We start from the raw sequence: 22,160 nt of genomic DNA, 5'->3' as shown, positions 1-22,160 counted from the left end.
AACACTCATGAAACAAGTACAGATAGGACAGCAGGGAGGTCTCTAAGAAAGTATTACTAACTACCCAACTGCCAGGAGAATTTGTTTAAAGGCTTCTCTCTGGTCCCTTCTACTGCAAGTTCATAGGAAACCTATACATCCTGATTTTTGTCATCTGTGAAGAAAAAAAAAATCCAACCAATTTTTAATGGCCTCCAAAAAAGATGATTAACATCTCCCTTGCTAAAAACTTAATTTCATGACATGGAATTCTCATGAAAGTCAGAATCATGAATACCTCTACCTAATCCTGTCGCCTTACATTGTGCTTCTCATACATAGACTTAGATTGTGTTTTAAAGCAGAAAAACAGTACAGAAAAGGTGCTATACTGCAGCTCAGACCATCCCTGTGGCCGTGGCAGGCTGTCTATGTTGCACACTGCAGTGAGTAGGGGCAAAATCCAGCTGCAGCTCAGCATCGGCCCAGCGTGGGGAGGAGGCACTGGTCCAACAGGCACAGAGCTGAGCAAAGGGCAGGAGCATCAAAGCCACCAGCTAGAAAGAGACCCTACACAGGGGTTCTATTTATGAATGAATGCTTACGACACTGTACTGGGGCTGGGCGGGGGAGCAATGATCATGCCTGAGGAGACCTGCACTTTCACTCACCAACACCTTTTTTTTTTTTAAGTTCCATGAGGTTTATCAAAATTCTGTGTCATAACCTGAATATTTGGGGAAGGGGAGAGGTTGCAGGAAAATAATGGACAACAAAATAACAAGGTCATTAACAAATAGCAAGAGGTTAGCAGCTGAGTTTGGACAGAAAAAAAATACATCTTTTACTCAAAAAGACAGTTTGCTCCGTTTTCACTATCGCCAACAACCTTGAGATTTAAAGAGATGTGTTCTACGTGATCAGTGAATTTCAGAAACAACTTGAGCGATCTGAATTGAGTGAATTTGAGAAATGAATTTGAGCAATCAGTGCACAGCACCTAAATAGGCCGTAACTGAGGATGTTATTACCTGAACTTGGAAACGTCTGTGGGTGTGTGACAAGATCCTGGAAATGCGTGCATCCTGAACAAAATTAGGACACATAAAAGTCAGGAAGTGCCACAATCTAGGTCAGGGATTTTTTGTGGGTCTGTGTTAACAGTAAATATGAAGAATGCAAACAAAATATCCTGACAATAATAATTATAATTAATAATACAAAAAGCATACAAGCTATCCTTTAGGTTTAACCTTGAGAAAAACTGCCAATTGGCAATTAAGAGAAAATTTTTGTTTTGTTCTTTTTTTTTTTCTTAAAAAAAAATGTGGGTTAAATGTTACTATCCTTCAAAATTAGGTGTCCTGCCAGGAGGCATTCCCTGCTCCCCAGCGCCTAGCACAGAGAGCACACAGTAGGTGCTCACTAAATATTTTCAGGAGTGAATCCAGAAACACAAAGTGTTAAAGATTCCAAGGAAATACCATAAGCCCACCAAGAGGACAGAGTTGGAGATTCTATTTTCAAACTTGACTGCAAATAGGCATCCTTGCTCTGGGTTAGCAAATGGATCTTACTTCCTACCTTCTTGCCTCGGTGAGGGCACAGATAATGCTGCGTGGTGGGGAGAACCTTTGCCTAGGAACCAAGAGACTGTATTTGTAGCTCCAGCACCAGCCACTAGGACTCTCTGAAAATCTGGTTTGCCGTCTGAAAGATGGGAGGACTCTACCTGCCTCACACCGGATTTCACAAAGGATCAAATCTGATTGAGTATTCCCCTATTTCGCGCTGCATCAGACACTGAGCACGTGATCATGCACTACGTGTATTTACATATAGTTTGCATTTACGATCAAGATTTCTCAGTCCATCAAGTCAACTGCATTTCCTATAAAGCCACAGAATATCTTAAAAGAGAAAGAAAATGCCGGGTCACCTTTTTCCCTTCCCAGCGGTCATAACCCATGAATTATCTCATTCTTATTTTTGAGGCTAAATTTGACAATGGAAAATAAGGATTCCCTGGGTATTGAAAAGATAGGACAGGGGCGCCTGGGTGGCTCAGTTGTTAAGCATCTGCCTTTGGCTCAGGTCATGATCCCAGGGTCCTGGGATCGAGCCCCGCATCGGGCTCCCTGCTCAGCAGGGAGCCTGCTCCTCCCTCTTCCACTCCCCCTGCTTGTGTTCCCTCTCTCGCTGTATCTCTGTCAAATAAATAAAGTCTTTAAAAAAAAAAAAAGGACAGATTTTCTCTTTTAAAGAAATTGCTCATTTATCTGATGCACAAGGTCTTTTTTTCTTAATGAATACATCTGATATTCTTTCCCAGCTGGGCATATCGTTTATTCTCTCACATGAGCCTGAGTCTGTGGGGCCACATGGTCACCAACTCATCCATGTCCACGGCCTCAGGGCCCTCTCTGTTTGTAGCCCACAGGTGTCCGATGACAAACAGGTTTTGTCTGCTCTCCCTCCGACAAAGGGACTTGGCTACACCGCATTGCTAACAACATTCTCCCTCAGTGTGCAGCAATAATTTCAAGACATCGTTAATCATGCTCAGAACCCAAAAGATAATAACAGTTCCAAAGAGCTGAAACATGACAAATCAATTTTGCCCGTATAATACAGTGCAATGCTGGAAGAGCGTGAGGTTTTATAAAACCCACAATTCACTTAATATCAGTAATTTGAAAAAGTTGTGGTCAAACACCATCAATCTGAATTAATAACTGAATTTTAACCTATTTTCAGTAAAAACCATTAATTCTCTTAAAACATATACGGTCACTCAAGGAAAGGAATTAAGCAAGATATTGAAGGGGCTTCATGGATCAAGATTTTGATTTTACACCTGAATAGCTAAGTAAAGTGTACAATTGCTCAATCAATACAAAATCATGGTGCATAAATGAACACAATCAATAACTACTTCTTAAGTACTTAAAAACAGCCTTCCCTTACAGGGTCGGTTCCCTTCACCACAATGTTGTTCATGGAATTCGCAAGCCTGTTTCCAAAAGATAATGTGGAGATGTATTTTAACCCAAGGTATGGCCAAATTATTTTAAAAATTTAAGTTGGTAGGATCTTAATTAATGCCATTTTTACTATACATATTTTGTAAAGGTTTCAAAGGTTCAATTAATAAGACAGTTTCTCGCTTTTTTATTATTACTTAATGCCAACAGACTAAAATACTATGTTCTTTGGCTAGGAGAGAGATGCAGAAATTTGCCTAAATTGCATTACAGTTTGTAAACTGGAGAAATTAATGTTCTCATAAAAAATAGGTTACAGATTGTAGAATTGAATGTGTGACATTTTACCTTGTATTCCATATTTAAATTTTTAAAAAAAAATTAATTAGAGGATAGATGACCCCAGTGTAGATGGGGGGGTGCATGAAGAGGAAGACTGGGCCACACCTCCTGCCCTGCCCCTCTGCTCCCCACTCTGGCATCCCACACAACGACCAACTCGATTTCTCTTTGGTAAGAGGAGGCTGATCAGCCAAATACCCTGAAGTGGCCTTCCCTCGTCCCCTGCCCCACATATAAAAATGCTTATTTTCAAGATTTCAAAGCTCCCACGGAATTCCAAACCAGGGGGAACCCACCCGGCGTCTCTGAAAGAATAAGTAGGCTCCAGAGTCAGTGCTTCCCCCAGGGCGAATGAGCGCCTTGGGTTTAGAAACAGATGAAGAGTCACCATCTAACTCCATGTAAAAGTACTGCGGCTGCCTATCTGGGTCCAGAATTTCAGCGTCACACACCCAGTCATGACAAGGCGCTCACCCGCCCCTCCCAGCCCCTGAATCCACCTGGGCCTCCCGGCGCCCACCCATCTCGAGTCCTAAGTCAGGAAACACACACTGCTCCCGACGGAGCCCCACAACCGCAGCTGAACGGAGTAACTGCGGAGTCAACGACAAACGATGTGCCTCTGAAGTAAGGCTGCCTACAGCCTCCCAGGACTTCTACTTAGGATGTGATGGAACAGAGCGCTGTGCCAGGAACCAAATACTCGACAGGACGCAAGAGGACATGTGTGCGCTCCCACCCGCCACCGAGTGAAGCAGATTCCTTCCAAACAACACAATTTTAGGGGCGCCTGGGTGGCTCAGCCGTTAAGCGTCTGCCTTCGGCTCAGCTCATGCTCTCAGGGTCCTGGGATCGAGCCCCGCATCGGGCTCCCCGCTCGGCGGAGAGCCTGCTTCTCCCTCTGCCTCTGCCTGCCGCTCCCCTCGCCTGTGCTGAGAGAGAGAACTGTAAACCTCCCCCACTGAGTAGAGACCCTTGTGTGAAGCACAAACGGTCCCGCGGCTCACACCGTGAGGACACCCGTCTCACTCCGCTGCAGGACGTGTCCCTCGCCGAGGCGGAGAGCCTCGAAGGGACGCTTCGAGGGCAGGAGCGGCCCCCAAGGTGGGCAACTTTAAAGTCACACTTGGGTTAAGAATATAACGTTATAAAGGCGAGTGAGTGAGGCGTGAGAGGCCTTCATGACCGCTCCTATGGACGGTTTCGTAATGACCACGTCCTTCTCCCTCCCCTTCGGGCTCGCTGCCTCCCCGACAGCTGGAGGCCACACCTGAGCAACGACCGCCAGGTGGGCGACCATCGGAGCAGCTGTCTCAGCTCCTTTCAGTCGACCCCTCAGGAAAGTCTCAGACATGAAGTGCGGAGCGCGAACAGATTCGCAAAGGGGAAGCGGAGCCAGGGAGGAAGCCCCGCTCGGCGGCCCGGCCATGCGCACTCCTGCGCAGGGATGTCGACATCTTTCAAAGCAGAACGCCGGGCCGAGAAGCAGATGACCAACAGGGCTCAACAGACTCGGAGCTTCACGGGAGCAGGTGGAGAAGGTGGCTGCGGGCACGGCGGCATCGCCGTCCCGACCTCCGCACACCTCCGCGAGCAAGCACCGGCCCAGCCGACGTCGGCTGGGAAAGCACTAACCCACTCTGGGCCTGACCTTCCTGGGCTTCGGCTCAGCACAGCCCTCTGACGCGGACCGCATACCAGAGCTCCTTCCGATACAACAGCGTTTCACTCTGGAAAGGTCAGGAACGGCCCAGCGCCGAGGTTCCTTCCGGCCTTTACCGGGAAGGCCTTCCGGCACTTCGACCCGGAAGTGCTTGACGCCCAGCGCCCCATCCTCCCCTTGGAGATTTCAACTTTGATCAGAGTGACTCTCTGACTGAGAAATGCGCACTCAATCACAAGAACACCGGATAGACACAGGCGCCAGACATCGCCATCTTCGGCTGGGCGTGTATGCGCATGCGTATGCGTGTATGGGGGGGAGGGGGCGCGCGTGTGTATTAGACGCATGCGCGTCTGCGTGCGCATGCGTGCCTGCGTGTGCTCACACGCGCATGAACACTGACGGCCGGTGACCCGCGACCAGGCCCCAGGGAACCGAGCCGAGAGGCTCGGGAAGGTGCACGAGGAGCGTCTGTGCAGGGAGCAGAACGGAAGCCAGTGAGCAACGGGAAAGGAATAGAAGCGTGAGGTGGGAGGGAGGTGAAGAGCCAAATTTCTAAAAAGGAAAGAAAAAGAGGTGCCTGGTGCCTGCGCAGCGCAGGCTTTGAACTCTCCCCCCAGCGCTGTCACGTGTCGAGTGCCCGAGGGAGTCGAACGGCCCTTGGGGCTTCGGCTCCGGCGCTCACGGCCCCAGGCCCACAGGGGCCCGAAGGACCGGGTTGCTCGGCACAGGTCAGCGAGCTCACGTCCATGGGGAAAAAGCCAACGCTGCTCCACCTCATGACTGCAAGTCATACTTAGAATGTTATTCTTAGCCTTTGCCGGAAGTTTCCCCGGCCACAGATTACGTCTGCCCCGGCAGACCGGCCTTGAGCGAGCCGTCGCTCCCCGTCTCGGGTAAAGAACTGAGTGTCCCACGCCCGGAGGGGAGGCAGGGCTCGGGGAGCCAGGACGCCCCCGCCGGGCCCTCCTGAGACTGCGGGGTCGCAGCCTCCCTGCCGGGCTCCCAGGGCTCAGCCTGTGTGGTCTGGACTGAGGAGGTACCGCGCCTCACGAGGGGCCTCTGTTCGCTCGGAGACGCCAGGCCTGTGCCGCGGCAGCTCCTCACAGAGCAGGAGCGTCGCCGAACACTCTCCAGCCACACCAGCCAGGTGGGAGGACTCCTGCGCCCACCAGGAGAAAGGCGCTTGTCCCGATGCAGGACAGTACAGCATCTCCTGGCCTCCTGGGTCAGGAAGGTCTTGGTACCGTCCACCCTGGTCCGGGAAACACGGAGCAGACCGGAGGCAGGAGTCCCAGCCCGAGGGCTTACAGGAAACACACCGCTCTGCTTTTTGACAAGTAACTTCACTTCCATAAAAATATGTCCCTTAATGATTTGGGGTCTCACATGCAGAAGTAGGACTGTGAGGGGGAGGCGTGCAGGGGGTTCTGTCATCCATGGGAGTTTCCCAAAGTGCCCAGTTTTCCACCCCAGATCAGGGCAAACGTGATGGAAAACAGGGAAGCAAAATTAGGGGGTCTAACTCATGTGCCCTGAGCGTGCTGCCTGAATTTTAGGTGCCTGCTCAGGGAAGGTTCGGCTTACCTTTCCCCGGCCCGACTCCAGCTCAACTCTGGTCTCTACGGGGCTCACTCACAGTAGTCTCCCTCCGGCTGATGGCAAAATGTCCAGTCTGGGGTTACTGGTGCCAATACCGTGAGAGCCACGAGGGCGGGCGTCACGCCGGTCCTGCTAACCTGCCTACGACCATTGGCACACCGCCACACAAAGCAGAAGCTCAGTAAGACCCCCAGACTGAAGGGCGGGTGGGGTGGGATGGTTGACATTGTTTTTCCGGCTCCAAAAATTCACTGGATCTACTACACATAAACTTCATTCCTTCACCAATCTTTCTAGGGAAAGCCATTTCAAAATCAAGCTGTTAGCCAGATACTAAAATTCTCAGAATTCACATCAACTTACAACGTGGATTTCCTATGTAGAATCAGTGAAGTCGCAGATGGTCGTCTCGTGCTTCGATGGGACATCCATCAAATACCATTTGGATAGAACTTCACGATCACACAAGACATGTAAGAGATTCGTGTCTACTCTTCATTACCAGAAGCACCTTTCAGCGCTCTGTCTGCTGGTCTGTAAGCACGCGGGTCAGCACCCCTCATGCTAAGGAAGGAGAACCCCTACCGAAGGACTTGAAGCCAGGAATGATGTCATGGTGGCAGAGTAGCAACCAGCCAAGAACCAGTCATTGTTAGCTCCTCACATTCCCCTATGAATAAATGGGGGAGGAATTTAAAATCTTCGGGCCAGATAAGCATCGTACTTTTATAAAACCGTGTGGTCAAGCGGCGGGCTCAGCCACCGTGGAGACCAGACCGTGTTCAACTGCATCTTTAACGTTTCTAATGGACTTGCCAAAGGGGAAAGAAGACAGAGGGGCACCACTTCCCACCGGTATCTGGTTTGCTCGTTACCGCTGACTAATTCTTCCTTTGTTTGATGGTGCATTGTGCTGAGAGCCACTTCACAAGGATGCAGGTTCTGCTAATATCATCTTTGTGGGTGCAGCTCTCCACGCCCACACGACATAATTCCTTCGCCTCATTATGTGCGGTCTGGAAACATATTTTCAATGTTCGTGATACTCTACCAACAAACAGGAGGAAAACCCAAATGCACCATTTTCATTTGTCAGGGTTTGGTTTACGTTGTCTTTGATCTTGATTTAAAACAGTCACATGTTGCTGTGTCTAAAAGCTACATTCCTGACAAGCAATGTTTTCTCAGGATCCTATTTACCAAAAAAAACTGTTTCTTCCCATGCGTAGTCAAGACGAAGGCCATCGGGGCCCAGCACCATGATGACATCGTCCACTCACATGAGGTATTCTGGACTTTAAAAGTCACAGGACACAATATTCCAGTCAGGAAATTTAATTTTCTGCTACTCCTTCTAAACATGGAAACAAGATCAAATCACTATTTTTAAAGCTGCACTGGATGAGGTGTGTTCCAAATACAGCTGCAAATAAAAAAATGTCAGTTTTTTTATGATTGTAATGTATCACGAGTGTAACATGTCTCAGAAGCACATGATGAGGGGCAGATTTTATGGAGTGGAGAGAAACAGGCAGAGGGACGGAAGTGGGGCAGCACAGCCCACGGTCCCTGCTGTGCTAGGGGACAGTGAGTATCGCCGTGGTGTCCAAAGCCAACGTGAGACATCCACCTGGGGCTTGTGTGCAGAATAAGATAAACCCACTGAACATGGGTCTGTTCGTAGTGACTTCCCTATGGCGTGTTGTTACCATTGTAACCCTTGGGTTCAAGCACATTTTTAAACATTCTTTGTTTTCAAAGAACTATAAAAAAGACAAAAGTAGGTGAATGTGGGAACCCATGTTGATTCTCATGAGGACTCTGCCAGATGATGAGTCATGTGTAATATGTGGAAATAGGAAATAGGAGACATCTGGAAAAAATCTTGGCATTATAAGACACCAGAAAAAACATGGAAAAGGAAAAGAGGGTGTATTAGCCCACAGTATCCGCCAACGGGCAGAGAAGGAACATGCCATCGGACCCTCCAACGAACACCAATTATTCCCAAAGTGATTAGAGTAGGCGCTTGGAGTGCTTGATCCCTCCCATGGCAAAAATAAAGGACATTTCTCAGAGGTTCCCCTTTTAAAATCTCTAGAACAGGGACAGCTGGCTGGGGGAGGGGAGGCACTCAGGCAACGCCTGTAATTACACGCATGTCAGGAAAAGCAGCTCAGAAAACCCTGCAGGGGGATTTGGAATGCATAAAGGGAGAGCTGGTTCCCCTCATATTTTAAGGGATAAGGATTCTGAAAGTGGATGATAAAATCACAACACTGACTAGAAATTGGATGGTGTTTCCAGACAGACCTCCCAAGTGAGTGCATCTCATTTTTCCTGCACCAGAAGCATCCAAAAGCTATAAACATGCTGCCTAACAATGGTCTGTGGTTGTGAAAACATCCTAACATCTCTTTAATTGAGGTCCTGGGAGAGCTTCTGCCACAGGTGTAACCAGTCCGTGTCTCTGGTCTTGCAGACTTCACGTGGGAACTGGGATGCCCCCACCAGGCGGCCTCCACCTCTGTCTTTCCGTCCAGGAACCCACCCACAGCTGGACCAGCCAGCAAATCCTGTCCCCATATTCACGCAACTTTAAAATTCCGCTATCGCTAAGCTGACACGTACCCATATATGACATTTTCAACTTCCCAAGTGCTTTTAGGCACAATGCCTTCCACTTGACACTTTTAGCAGCTCTGGGAAACTGCAGGTCAAAGGCCACCTTCCTCTTTCTTAGGGTAACTTGGTTGACGTGACTTGATGAGACACCCTCAGCTGGTAGATGGTGGAGCTCCCACGAAAATCGGGGCTTTAATCCAACAATGACATTCTTCCCTAAAGGCCCTCCCTAACCTGAGAGATGAAAGGGTCTATGACCAAATGCATCTGGAGAACGGTACATGCTATGCCAAGCCTTGAACGCTCAGAAGCTTATTAAAGATTCTGAGATGCCCCAGCATGGAAACAACAAACAACCACTAAGCCATAACTCAGTGTTCCCCAAACTCATTTGTCCTTGGAACATTCTTCCTTATTCCATCCCAAAGGAAACATCTATTAACATCTCAAGATGCTCCTAGGACCATTGTTTGGGGAAAGGCCAAACTACACACTATTGCCTTTCGGAAATGCTCAAAAACACTTATAAAAATAAAGATATCCAATCAGGGGCGCCTGGGTGGCTCAGTCGTTAAGTGTCTGCCTTCGGCTCAGGTCATGATCCCAGGGTCCTGGGATCGAGCCCCACATCAGGCTCCCTGCTCAGCGGGAAGCCTGCTGCTCCCTCCCCCACTCCCCCTCCTTGTGTTCCCTCTCTCACTGTGTCTCTCTCTGTCAAATAAATAAATAAAATCTTTTAAAAAAAAAAGATATCCAATCAGTATCAAAAATAGCAGAAGTTATTTCAAATACGCTAAACAAATCTTAATTTTATTAACTAAACCTAATATTTTGTGGTAAGTAGCACTTTCTTCTGCATTTTGACTGTATATATTGCAAATCTTACTAGTAGAAAAATGGAATTTATTTTTAAATATACTAGATTTTGAAATTCTCACTAATTCAAATGCAGTGCAGTGCCTCTCACAGAGTGTTTAGTAAGTAACGATTCATTATTAGTCCAGATCAGCTAATTTACCCAAAGTTTCAAAGAATTTACAAAAAGAATATTTACTTTCACTTACTTGAGGAAAACATTAACTCTCTAGGATAAATATGACACCTTTAATATTTAGAACAATGGTTAATATAATTTATGGGAAAGAGATTTTCAATACCCTGACAAAAAATAATAAGATAACATATAATATGTATATGTAATTCTATACTAAGAGTGAAAAGAGAATAATTAGTCATTATATAAAGTATAACATACAAAGCACTCTAGTATTTTTTGTTTCATAATGAAATCATGGCTAAAAATATTTCTATTATTAGCCATGAGTAAATTAAAAGATCAATGAAATACATGAATAAACTGAAGACTATTGAATTCTCAAAAAATACCCATTCAATGTAGTCCCTGTCTCAAAAAAGAGTTTCACTTAATATTGAAAGAGGAGTATGAGCATGCTCTATATTGATGGTCATAGAAGAAAGTGAGATCCCTTATCGTTAAAGCAATGTCAGATCCTAAGGCATTTCTGAGCGCTGTAAGACGTGCAGGCTGATGCCCACACTCCCATCCAGCGGGCTCGGTGAGGTCTCTGCCAAGAGCAGCTGATGGAAAATTGCCAATGTAAAATGGCACACAGAATTAGAAAGAGGGGAAGTTTTGCCTCTTCTCGTCTTTAGATATGACTAGCTTTACAGCATTCTTTGCACTTTTTTTCTTATGTCTTGTGCCCTTGAGAGAAAGACCCTAAAAATACTTATTATCTCTCAAAGTGCCTGGCAAAGTAACGGCTGAGAAGTGCACGTGGACGGATTCACTGTCACACAGCAACTCTGAGCAGCCTGTGGAAAGAGAGGATGCCTGTTTCCAGCTGTAGACACGGCTGAGGAACAAGCTGATGACCCTCGTCTCTGACCATGTCCAGAATGCATAAGAAATGTGGCCATATTCACCTCCTGGGAAATCAAGGAAGTATGCCCAATACGTAAGTAACAGAGTGACTCCCTCTTGACCAGAGTGATGGATTTCCTCCAGGACAGAGAATGTGCCAGGACTTCCTGAAGGAAGGGGTCGGGGCACCACGATCCCCACCACGTAGATGCTCGTGCATCTTCTGACACTGGCCCGAGAAACCCTCCCCTCGAGGTTTTATTCTGAATGCTGTATGGAATGAAGATCCCCGAATGTGAGCGAAGGCGGATTACTCCGACCAGGCTTCCCCTAACCTGCCTCCAGTGGGGAGTGGGGCTCAGATGTGGGCACATGACCTCTGACCTGCTCTGTGTCACAGACAAGAGGGCTCCCTGTGGTTATCTGTTTAACCTAGTGGACGCTTGTCTGGAACAGGAACTGGGAGGTCCGCCTGTGACCCCAAAGGAATAGGTCCATTTCTTTGTGGTCGTCCAGCAATCCCTTCCCTCACTACCCATTTAGAGAAAGGCTTTGCTTTTTTCCTTGGCTGGTGCCCAGCAGCACAGTGTATACCCCATGGATTCCGTTTTAGGGCAACAGGAGCTTGCCCAAGACTTGAGGATATTCTGAACCATGAGTTCATCTCCTTGGGCTCTCCCAGATCAGGGTCTTCTTATCCTGAATAATGGGAACCGACTAGCGCTTGAATCCTGTTGCTTACCTCATATTCCCTATAAGAGATGGGGCTACTTCAGTGGCTCTCAATCCTGGTCGATTTTGCTCCCCCTTCTCCCCCGCCCCCAGGAGACATCTGGCCAAATCTGCAGACATTTTGGTTGCCACAAATGGAGTGGAAGGTTCTCTTAGCATCTGGTGGGTGGAGGCCAGGGATGCTGCTAAGCATCCTGCAATGCATAGGACCTCCCCACAACAAAAAACTAGCCCACCCAAAATGTCAATAGTACCAAAACTCAGAAACCCTGGACTAGTTGGTTTCTTCAACTAGAAAATGGGTATAATAATAATACACATTAAAAAATTTCAGCACTGTGCCTGACCCAAGGTAGATGTTCAATACACATCAACTCTTTTCTTTCTTGCTCTGACACCCCAAAGCCAGGATTTCCCTGTCCTACCGAGATCTGTTGTGAATTAGCAGAAGCTACAATTTAACGTTACGATGCAGACAGACAGGTTTATATGGAGGTGGGATGGTTATTGGTTGTGGCAAATGTATATAGGAACCAACTGGCTGGTAAAGCTGCAAAGCATCCCCTGTAATAAGAGAAAAGAGTATCCCGCATAAGGAGTGACATGAACTACTTCCCAGATTTCCAGGCCCCAAAACAGAACCACTTCCAGATTGGCCAGACTTCTCCACCCTTCCAAATCAGATAAGGCACACATTTTAGACAAAAACAAATTCCATTTTCAAAATTGCTCTGCTTTGCGAGCGATCTGGGGCTGGCCTATCTGATCACCGAGCAGCAGCGTGCAGACCCTGCGTGTGGAGCAGACAGCGTACTCAGCAATAACAGCATAGTGAGCTTCTCCCCCACGTCGCTGGCAAGGATCAGGGTACCAGCAGGTTCAAGTACACTGAGAAGTTACAAGATACCCACGCAGTTCTCGTTATGTAATAGAAATAATATAATTCTGTGTAACAAAGACTCCACTCCCAAGACTGTGGCTAAGATTATCCCTTTCCAGAGTCACTTTATTAGGAACCACCAAGCCTTTCTTAGGATATAATGATCAACTGGCCATGAGAGCTGTTTTCTGGGATTAGTGTGGGGAAATTCTATGTGCATCCTTATGCCTGTGAGTGACAGGTGACCCTACTCTCTATCCAAGCAAGGTGGGGGCATTAGTGGACACATAATACACCTGCACCCTACTTCATCTGGGAAGCCGTCCCTCTTTTTTAGGGCTCTGGGCCTCAGGGTTACTCCTTTCTCAGAACAACTGTATCATTTGTTCTTTCTACTGTTTGTCCTGCAATGCCATCATTTGCTCCCAATTAACTTTGTTATTTACTTCATAGGCATACCTCTCCCCTCTCTGGCTTAACTTGGAGTTCCTTGCTTTGAATGCTGCGGGGCCACAGAATTGAATGCTAGCTTTACATAAATGTGGGCTCCCATGGTGAAAATATCTGAAAGACTTCTTACATAAACTCCATTTCGGCAAAATGTAAATGGCCAGTTCCCAAGCATATAGTAGTAGCTCTTGGGAATGCGTTGTCTTTCCTACTATCTCACATAGTTGAGAAAATCAGGTTATCAAGCAAAAGAAGAGCTTAACTTTTGGCTATTTCTGCGTAAGCAAGCATTCAAAACGCTAATCAGTTTAAGTAGATAACATTCCCACAGTGCTGAGGTCCCTGGAAGAACACAAAGCCATTGTGTACAAACCAAATTAATTACCTAAGAGAAAACATCTGAAGATCTGAGCGCCAGCCAGGAAAGTGGGAAAACAAACAATTCTGCCAGGCCCTGAAGTCCTGTGAAAGCCTCATGAATTCAACTGTTGAACTCAGAGCAAGACACCCAGGGTTAGATCGATAACTGTGGGATGGAAACATGGCCACAGGTCTGCTGCATTAACACTTACTTATGGTATCTGGAGAATAGAAGACATTCTGCCAACTAATGACATCTCCATGGAAAACAGGACTTAGCCAAAAAAGATGTGGTAATTGATACTGGAGACATTCCAGTGTCCATCGGTGGATTCTAAACAGCCAATCTGTGAAAGTGTCCCTCAAGGAGATGTGGAAAAGACGTGTCTCAGAAACCATGATTTCCACATTTCTAAGGCAGCTGACACTCTGTCCCACTTAGGTAACTTCAACTCTTTCTGAGTTATGTGGCTCATGTTATCCTACTTTTAAAAAGAGGTCAAAATTCATTTAATTTGTAGACATTAGAGAATAGCCAAATAACTCCTAGGAGAACTGAAGACATCCAGCAGGAGCTCAAAAGCAGGCCTGTGAACTGAACCACCAGACTGAAGTTCTGTGATTCTAAACCCTTGGTTCATTTTGCATTTGCACCTGATTAGCAGCATGTCCAGGCCTCGCTCTGAGAATGGGTGGCAGTGGAGAAGGACCAAGTTCTCTCACTGATGTGCTGGCCGAGAATAAATGTCTCTGTTCTCTGACCTTGGGATGAGAGGGGGCCCCGCATCTGAAATCCCAGCTCAGCTGTGCTCCACTATCTCAGGCCATTGCACTGATTACTTTAACATCGGTTCCGAGACAATTAGTGGAAGTTTAAAATGTCCTCTTTCCATGGGGGGAAAGGACCTCTTCCTTGGTCATGCCTGCTATGTGAACCATGGGACCTGAAATACTTCTGCTCAAGAGGAGAAGACAGATCTTCACTTTTTGTTGAAAGGACATAATACTAAACCATTTAGCTATTCCCCTAGATTTCAAGAGGCTTTCTGAATCCATTTGACAATTACAGTCTTTTAAAACAGATGGCTTAACCAACAGCTTACAGGTATTTTATTTTAAATAGTCTTTCTTTAAGAATAATGTAGAAAATCGAAAGTGGGTGGAGACTGGGTGCTGAGAGAGTGGGGTCAGCCAGGGAAGGTCATGGAGGGCCTGGATTCCGGATGTCTGGTCTACTTGCTGGGAAATCTTCTAGAGGCTTAGCAAGGGGGAGAGCAGAATTCTACTCCTTCCACCCAAACCCAAGGGGAGCACTGGGGCTTTCCAATTTCAAGGCCCAGGTTGGCTGGTCACAGTGCAAGGCTGGCCTGACCCCTCATCACAAGGAAGGAGCACAGTCTAATGGCACATCTTTGCCCTCAATGCCCCCTAGACCTTCCAGGACCCAAGTGGGAGGCTGGCCCTACAGCACGTTTCCTGGTCAAGATCTGAGCGTACCAGCCACCACAAGTATTTCCTCAATGCTTAGTTTTGAAAAGAAATGTTTCAAGACCCTTTCCTTGCAGGGTTGGGTGTAGATGCTGCCCAAGACTCAGACGTGGCCCTGCCTCCTCTAACAATGTTTGAACCAAGGCCCTGACTAGCTGTCCTCAAGTCATGTTAAACTCAGCCAAAAATACCTGGAAAGCTCTACCTAGATCAGTCTACCCGGTTACATATTAACGGGTGGATTTTGGGTAAAAATGAAAATGAAGCTGGCTAGAAAGCATATGCACAGAATAGCAAGTCTAAAAAGCCAGAGCTATGGGGGGGGGGGTGCCAGGGGTCTGCAGCTGCTGGATGGTGGGGGGTAGGGGGGAGCCCTGAAAGTCATCGGGACGGACCGTGTTCTCTTTGAGAGTGAGTCACACGACCCCTGCCCCTCCAACCCTTGATGCTTTAAGTTACAAGAAAAACACCATGGTGTTGACACAGGCCTTCATTTCCCCTTTGTTGACATAGGTTCTACTTTTTATAGTTTTAAGAATTTCTTTGTTAGTCCAGTGTGCTTATGTATATAATTCAAGTTAGACCAAAAGGAAAAAAAAAAAAGATTCTTTGTGGTGTGAACATACTTGCCTCTACTGTAAAATACCTCTTATGAATGCACACTGGAACTAGCCAGGAAAACTTGCCAAATAAGAAGATGAACAGAACATGAAGGGGAGTTATAGTTGACACGGTTGATATTGAAAGATATCAATATATTTTCACATACTGCATTTATTCAAAAACTATCCAGGTAATACTGGTGTCACCAACTAGGAGCATATCTTTTTTAAAAAATAATGTTGGTACTTCAGCAAGTGGCTAAAAAGAAACAAAACCATTTTCTCTACAGAATTCTCTGAATTTCGAGAGTGAGTCTGTGACCTGATAGAGGCCTCCAGCAGGCCAGGGGCCAGGGAAGGGCATCCTGGCCGGGCTGACACCCTCCACGGCTGGAGAGCAGGGCTCTTCCCACCTCCACCTGCCTCAGGCCCCCACCTCTAACAGGCTGACTGGCTTCCAGGCCCTGTCCTCTCACTGCCACACCTGGTTTCCAGGACCGCTCCAGGCAATTTCCAGACCCTGCACTGTTGCTGGGGAAAACCAGGCAGGCACCCTTTCTCGCAAAAAACTAAAATGCATATATCGACTGCCCTCCAATGAAAATGATTTATCCAGATCAATGATTCTCACATGGGAGGGAGGAGCCCTTGCTTAGAAAAAAATATATTTTATTTGGCATTTGGGGAACAGTAAATATTTACTGTTTTTATAAATAAATCTGGACAAATGTGTTATGAATTAAAAATTGGTTAAAAATACTAATTTGAATAAAGGCCCACAGGTGCAATAGAAACTTTTTCTTTTTTGAGAAAAATGCTAAGTTTTATTCTTATACATGGATTCCAAAGAATACTATTGGCTCAACAGATTTTCTGCCAATACATATGTTCCTTCTTGAGTCAGAAAAGGAAATAAACTGAATCCCTTTTTCTCCATTAACTGCCACTAATTATCAGAGTCTTTGGAGAACTGCTGTTGAGATTTCCTAGACACCACATTAAGCCTGGTTTTGCTTCATTTGTATCACTCTGGGGAAATTATTAAAATAGTAATAAGGTTTTAACACGAATTGCTGATTATTGGGTTAGGTTTAATGTCGTTTCTAATGATTTCCATATTGATGGCAATTCAAAATGAACTGTTATTACTTAAGCTTTGGCCACTTACCTTCTGTCCCTTCACTCCATGGCAGTCACACTTCCCACAGCCAGAGCCAGCACAACCACCCTGGAAGAAGAGGAAAACGTCTTTAAATAGAAGAACTCTTGCAAATTGAGGTCATTTTTTTAATTGAAATGATTTTGGCATCTTCACCCATTTATGGGAGATGTCCTACCCTGTTATTATGAACACAACCTTAAAATATGAGATCCAGATTTGCTCTAATGGGGTTATCACGTACATGCCCTGTGGCTTCTCTCTCTTGCCCTAACAGATGAAACAGCAAGCCTGGAGTAGAGCAAATCAAAGCACTACTTGGTCCACAAAGGGAAGGCTGTCATTTATACTTTTGAAATTGCCTCCCCAGAGATGATTTTAACAGGACATCACCCATATTTCCAAGGCTATGATTCTGATTTAGGAGTTTCAGACCTGAGACCAAGGAAACTGAGGACCTGGGAGAGCAGAGTCCATGCTTTGTCCCTCGAATTCCCAAGGACACACAAGCATGCAACAAACATTTGTGCAAAGAGGAAATAAATGAAGGAGCTGATGTTAAGCCCAACCTTAAAGAACTGATTTTTAATTCAGTTAAAAGCTTGAATGAAAAGAACCCAAGCATGTAATAAAAGCTGGAGAAGAGGAATATTGTCCAGAATAGATCACATATTAGGCCACAAAACCAGCCGCAACAAATTCAAGAAGACTGAAGTCATGCTATGCATCTTTTCTGACCACAATGCCATGCAACTAGAAATCAAACCACAAGAAAAAATCTGGAAAGAGCACAAATACATGGAGGTTAAATAACATGCTACTAAACAATGTATGGGTCAACCAAGAAATCAAAGAAGAAATTGAAAAGTACATGGAAACAAATGAAAATGAAAACACAATGGCCCAAAATCTCTGGGGTGCAGCAAAAGCAGTTCTAAGAGGGATGTTTATAGCAACACAGGCCTACCTCAAGAAGCAAGAAAAATCTCAAAGAACCTAACCTTACACCTAAAGGAGCTAGAAAAAGAAGAACAAACAAAACCCAAGCCCAGCAGAAGGAAGGAAATAATAAAGATTAGAGCAGCAATAAATGATATGGAAACTAAAATATAATAGAACAGATCAATGTAACCAGGAGCTGGTTCTTTGAAAAGATCAACAAAACTGATAAACCTCTAGCCAGACTCCTTTTAAAAAAACAGAGAGGGGACCCAAATAAGCAAAATTACTAATAAAAGAGGAGAAATAACAACCAATACCACAGAAATACAATAATTATAACACAGTATTATGAAAGCCTATATGCCAACAAATTGGACAACTTAGAAGAAATGGATAAATTCCTAGAAACATATAATCTACCAAAACTGAAGCAGGAAGAAATAGAAAATTTGAACAGACCAATTACTAGCAATGAAACTGAATCAGTAATTAAATAAATAAATAAACAAACAAATAAATAAATAAACAAACTCCCAACAAACTAAAGTCCAGGACCAGATGCCTTCACAGGCGAATTCTACCAAACATTTAAAGAGTTAATACCTGTTCTTCTCAAATTATTCCAATAGATAGAAGAGGAAGGAAAACTTCCAAATTCATTCTATGAGGCCAGCATCACCCTGATACCAAAACCACATAAAGACATCTCAAAAAAGAGAGAACTACAGACCAATATCCATAATGAACATGGACGCAAAAATCTCAACGAAATGTTAGCAAACCAAATCCAACAGTACATTAAAAACATCATTCAACACAATCAGTGGGATTTATTCCCAGGATGCAAGGGTGGTTCAATACTCACAAATCAATCAACATGATACATCACATCAACAAGAGAAAGGATGAAAACCGTATGATCATTTCAACAGATGCAGAAAAAGCATTTGACAAAGTACAACATCCATTCATGATAAAAACCCTCAATAAAGTAGGTCTAGAGGGAACATACCTCAACATAATAAAGACCACATAGGAAAACCCACAGCCAACATCATACTCAGTAGGGGAAAACTGAGAGCTTTCCTCCTAAGGCAGGAACAAGACAAGGATGTCCACTCTCATTACTTTTATTCAACATAGTACTGGAAGCCCTAGCCACAGCAATCAGACAATGTAGAGAAATAAAAAACATCCAAATTGGTAAGGAAGAAATAAAACTCTCACTATTTGCAGATGATATGATACTATATACTAGAATACCCTAAAGACTCCACCAAAAAACTACTAGAACCGATAAATGAATTCAGTGAAGTCCCAGGACACAAAATCAATGTACAGAAATCTGTTGAATTCCTATACACCAAAAATGAAGCAACAGAAGGAGAAATTAAGAAAACAATCCCATTTATAATTATACCAAAAACGTAAAATATCTACAAATAAACTTAACCAGAGGTGAAAGACCTATACTCTGAAAACTATAAAACACTGATGAAAGGGGGGAAAAATGATGAAAGAAATACAAGATGACACAAAGAAATGGAAAGACATTCCATGCTTATGGATTGGAAGAACAAACATTGTTAAAATATCCATACTACCCAAAGCAATCTGTACATTCAATGCAATCCTTATAAAAATACCAACAGCATTTTTCACAGAACTAGAACAAACGATTCTAAAATTTATATGGAACCACAAATGACCTCAAATAGCCAAAGCAATCTTGGAAAAAACAAACAAACTGGAAGTATCACAGTTCCAGACTTCAAGTTATATTACAAAGCAATAGTAATCAAAATAGTATGGTACTGGCATAGAAATAGATACACAGATCAATGGAATAGACTAGAAAGCCTAGAAATAAACACACAATTACATGGTCAATTAATCTTTGACAAAGGAGAAATGAATATACTATGGGAAAAAGATAGACTCTTCAACAAATGGTGTTGGGAAACTGGACAGCCACATGCAGAAGAATGAAACTGGACCATACTTTCCTATAGCAAACACAAAAATAAACTCAAAATGGATTAAAGACCTAAATGTGAGACCTGAAACCATAAAAATCCTAGAAGTGAGCACAGGCAGCAACTTCTCTGATACGGCCATAGCAATATCTTTCTAGATATGTCTCTTGAAGCAAGGGAAATACAAGCAAAAATAAATTATTGGGACTACATCAAAATCAAAAGTTCCTGCACAGTGAAGGAAATAATAAAACTAAAAGGCAGCCTACAGAATAGAAGATACCTGCAAATGACATATCCAATAAAGGGTTAGCATCCAAAATATATAAAGAACTAATACAATTCCACATCCAAAAAACAAATGACCCAATTTTTAAAATGGGCAGAAGACATGAACAGACATTTCTCCAAAGAAGACATCCAGACGGCCAGCAGACAGATGAAAAGATGCTTGTCACCGTTCATCATCAGGGAAATGCAAATCAAAACTATAATGAGGTATCACCTCACACCTGTCAGAATGGCTAAAATCAAATCACAAGAAACAACAGGTGTTGGTGAGGATGTGGAGAAAAAGGAACCCTCGTGCACTGTTGGTGGGAATGCAAACTGGTGCAGCCACTTTGGAAGACAGTATGAAGGTTCCTCAAAAAGTTAAAACTAGAACTACCCTATGAGCCACCAATTGCACTTCTGGGCATTTACCCAAAAAATACAAAAACACTAATTCAAAGGGACACATGCACCCCAATGTTTCTTGCAGCATTATTTACAATAGTCAAACTATGGGGGCAGCCCAAGTGTCCATTGATAGATGAATGAATAAAGATGTAGGATACACATACAATGGAATAGTACTCAACCATAAGAAAGAATGAAATCTTGCCATTTGCAACAACATGGATGGAGCTAGAGAGTATCATGCTAAGTAAAATAAGTCAGTCAGAGAAAGACAAATACCATATGATTCCACTGATATGTGGAATTTAAGAAACAAAACAAACAAGCAAAGGAAAAAAAAGGGAGAGAGAGACAACTCAAGAAACAGACTCTTAACTCCAGAGAACACACTGATGGTTACCAGAGGGGAGATGGGTGGGGGCATGGGGATTAAGGAGTGCACTTATCATGATGAAAAAAATAAAATAAAGTAGCATCCTGTAAAAAAAAAAAAAAAAAAAAAAGCTGAAGAGGAAGGGAACTAATGTATTCAAAAGCCCACCAGATGCTATAATCACCTATCATGTTGTTTGACCAGCTAACAGCCACATGAGGTAAGTGTTACCATCCCCATTTTACAGATGTGAAATATGACTTTGGAGGTTCAATATAACATGCTAACGAGGCTGACACCAACTTCCATTATGTAAAACTGCCAACCCATTAAAAGATCAAAGTATGATGGTGCCTACATACATTTGCAATTCTCTTAGTCAAACCCAAATTTTACACCAAGACAGACACAGGTGTCGTAGACAGAATATAACGGGGTGTGACAAGAAGAAATTTAGTTAATAAGCTTTATTAGAGTCTGTGTATTTGGTCTGATATAAAATGTGTATTTAAATTCTGCTTCAAATGATCATAGTTTCTCAAACATAAGACAATACTATGAATAGTACTGTGATCATGTGAAGTCTATTTTTTTAACAATGTACTCAAGCCTTAGCCCTGTTGCCATGGAGATCTTCTGCATAAAACAACTGCATCTGGAGATATTTACTTCAATAAAGTGAAATCTGAACAAGTGCCTCCAAGACAGTAAGCTGTTATTAATTTTATATTTTGGAAATGGGGACAATTGACAACAGTCCAAACAGACTCCATAGATGATGGGTCTGTTTCTTTCCCTGATTCACATTTGGGGCAACTTTCAGCATGCAATCTTATAACCTCCTAACATTCTAAATCAATCAAATCAACATTCTAAATCTGGTGACCACTGAGAGTTTTCCAGAGAGGGGAGGTCAAAATTCTCCAGAAGGTTCATCCAAAATGCCCAAAGCTAAGTACTCAAAGACTCAAGAGACGTACCCCACACATCACCATCTCCTGCCTCATCCCCCACCTGAGGGCTGGCTGCGCCCCGCCCGGGCTCCCAGAAGGGTGGGTGATACGCCCCTATTGCAACACCTGTCCAATGCTTCTCACAGCCTTTACTTGTATGCCCACCCCAGGGACCCTGAGAGCACTCAGGGCCGGCCCAGAGTCCCACCAAGCTTGATGTGGACTGTATTTCATCTGACATAGCATAGGCTGGAAGACCTGTGCTGGGAAATAAAGCAGAGCACTGATGAAACAATGATTCATCATCAACTGTGAAGACATACGGGAGCTTCAGAGTTGTTCAAGCATTAATACATGGGCATCTTAGAATGGAGGAAACAGAGCAGTGACTACCCGGCCTCTGGTGGTCGGCTGTTGGTGGTGCTGGCGGCCATTTAACCAGCCTGAATAACAGGTGTACAGAACGATGCAGCCACATGGGTAG

General features: G+C 44.4%; 1 protein-coding gene across 2 annotated transcripts in view; it reads right to left on the bottom strand.

The window, feature by feature from the left end:
- The window catches only part of COL4A1 (collagen type IV alpha 1 chain), a 138,697-nt gene that overhangs the window by 62,453 nt on the left and 54,084 nt on the right, over positions 1-22,160 (bottom strand). For both annotated transcript variants that reach the window (XM_078070083.1, XM_078070084.1), the window contains exon 2: positions 16,761-16,820. In XM_078070083.1, coding sequence (XP_077926209.1) covers positions 16,761-16,820 — 60 coding nt within the window. The remainder of the gene's footprint in view (positions 1-16,760; positions 16,821-22,160) is intronic.

The sequence above is a fragment of the Halichoerus grypus genome, chromosome 4, assembly GCF_964656455.1.
Source record: "Halichoerus grypus chromosome 4, mHalGry1.hap1.1, whole genome shotgun sequence".
Taxonomy (NCBI): Eukaryota; Metazoa; Chordata; class Mammalia; order Carnivora; family Phocidae; genus Halichoerus; species Halichoerus grypus.
Note: the sequence above shows the minus strand (reverse complement) of the source record. Positions and strands in the feature narration are given on the sequence as shown.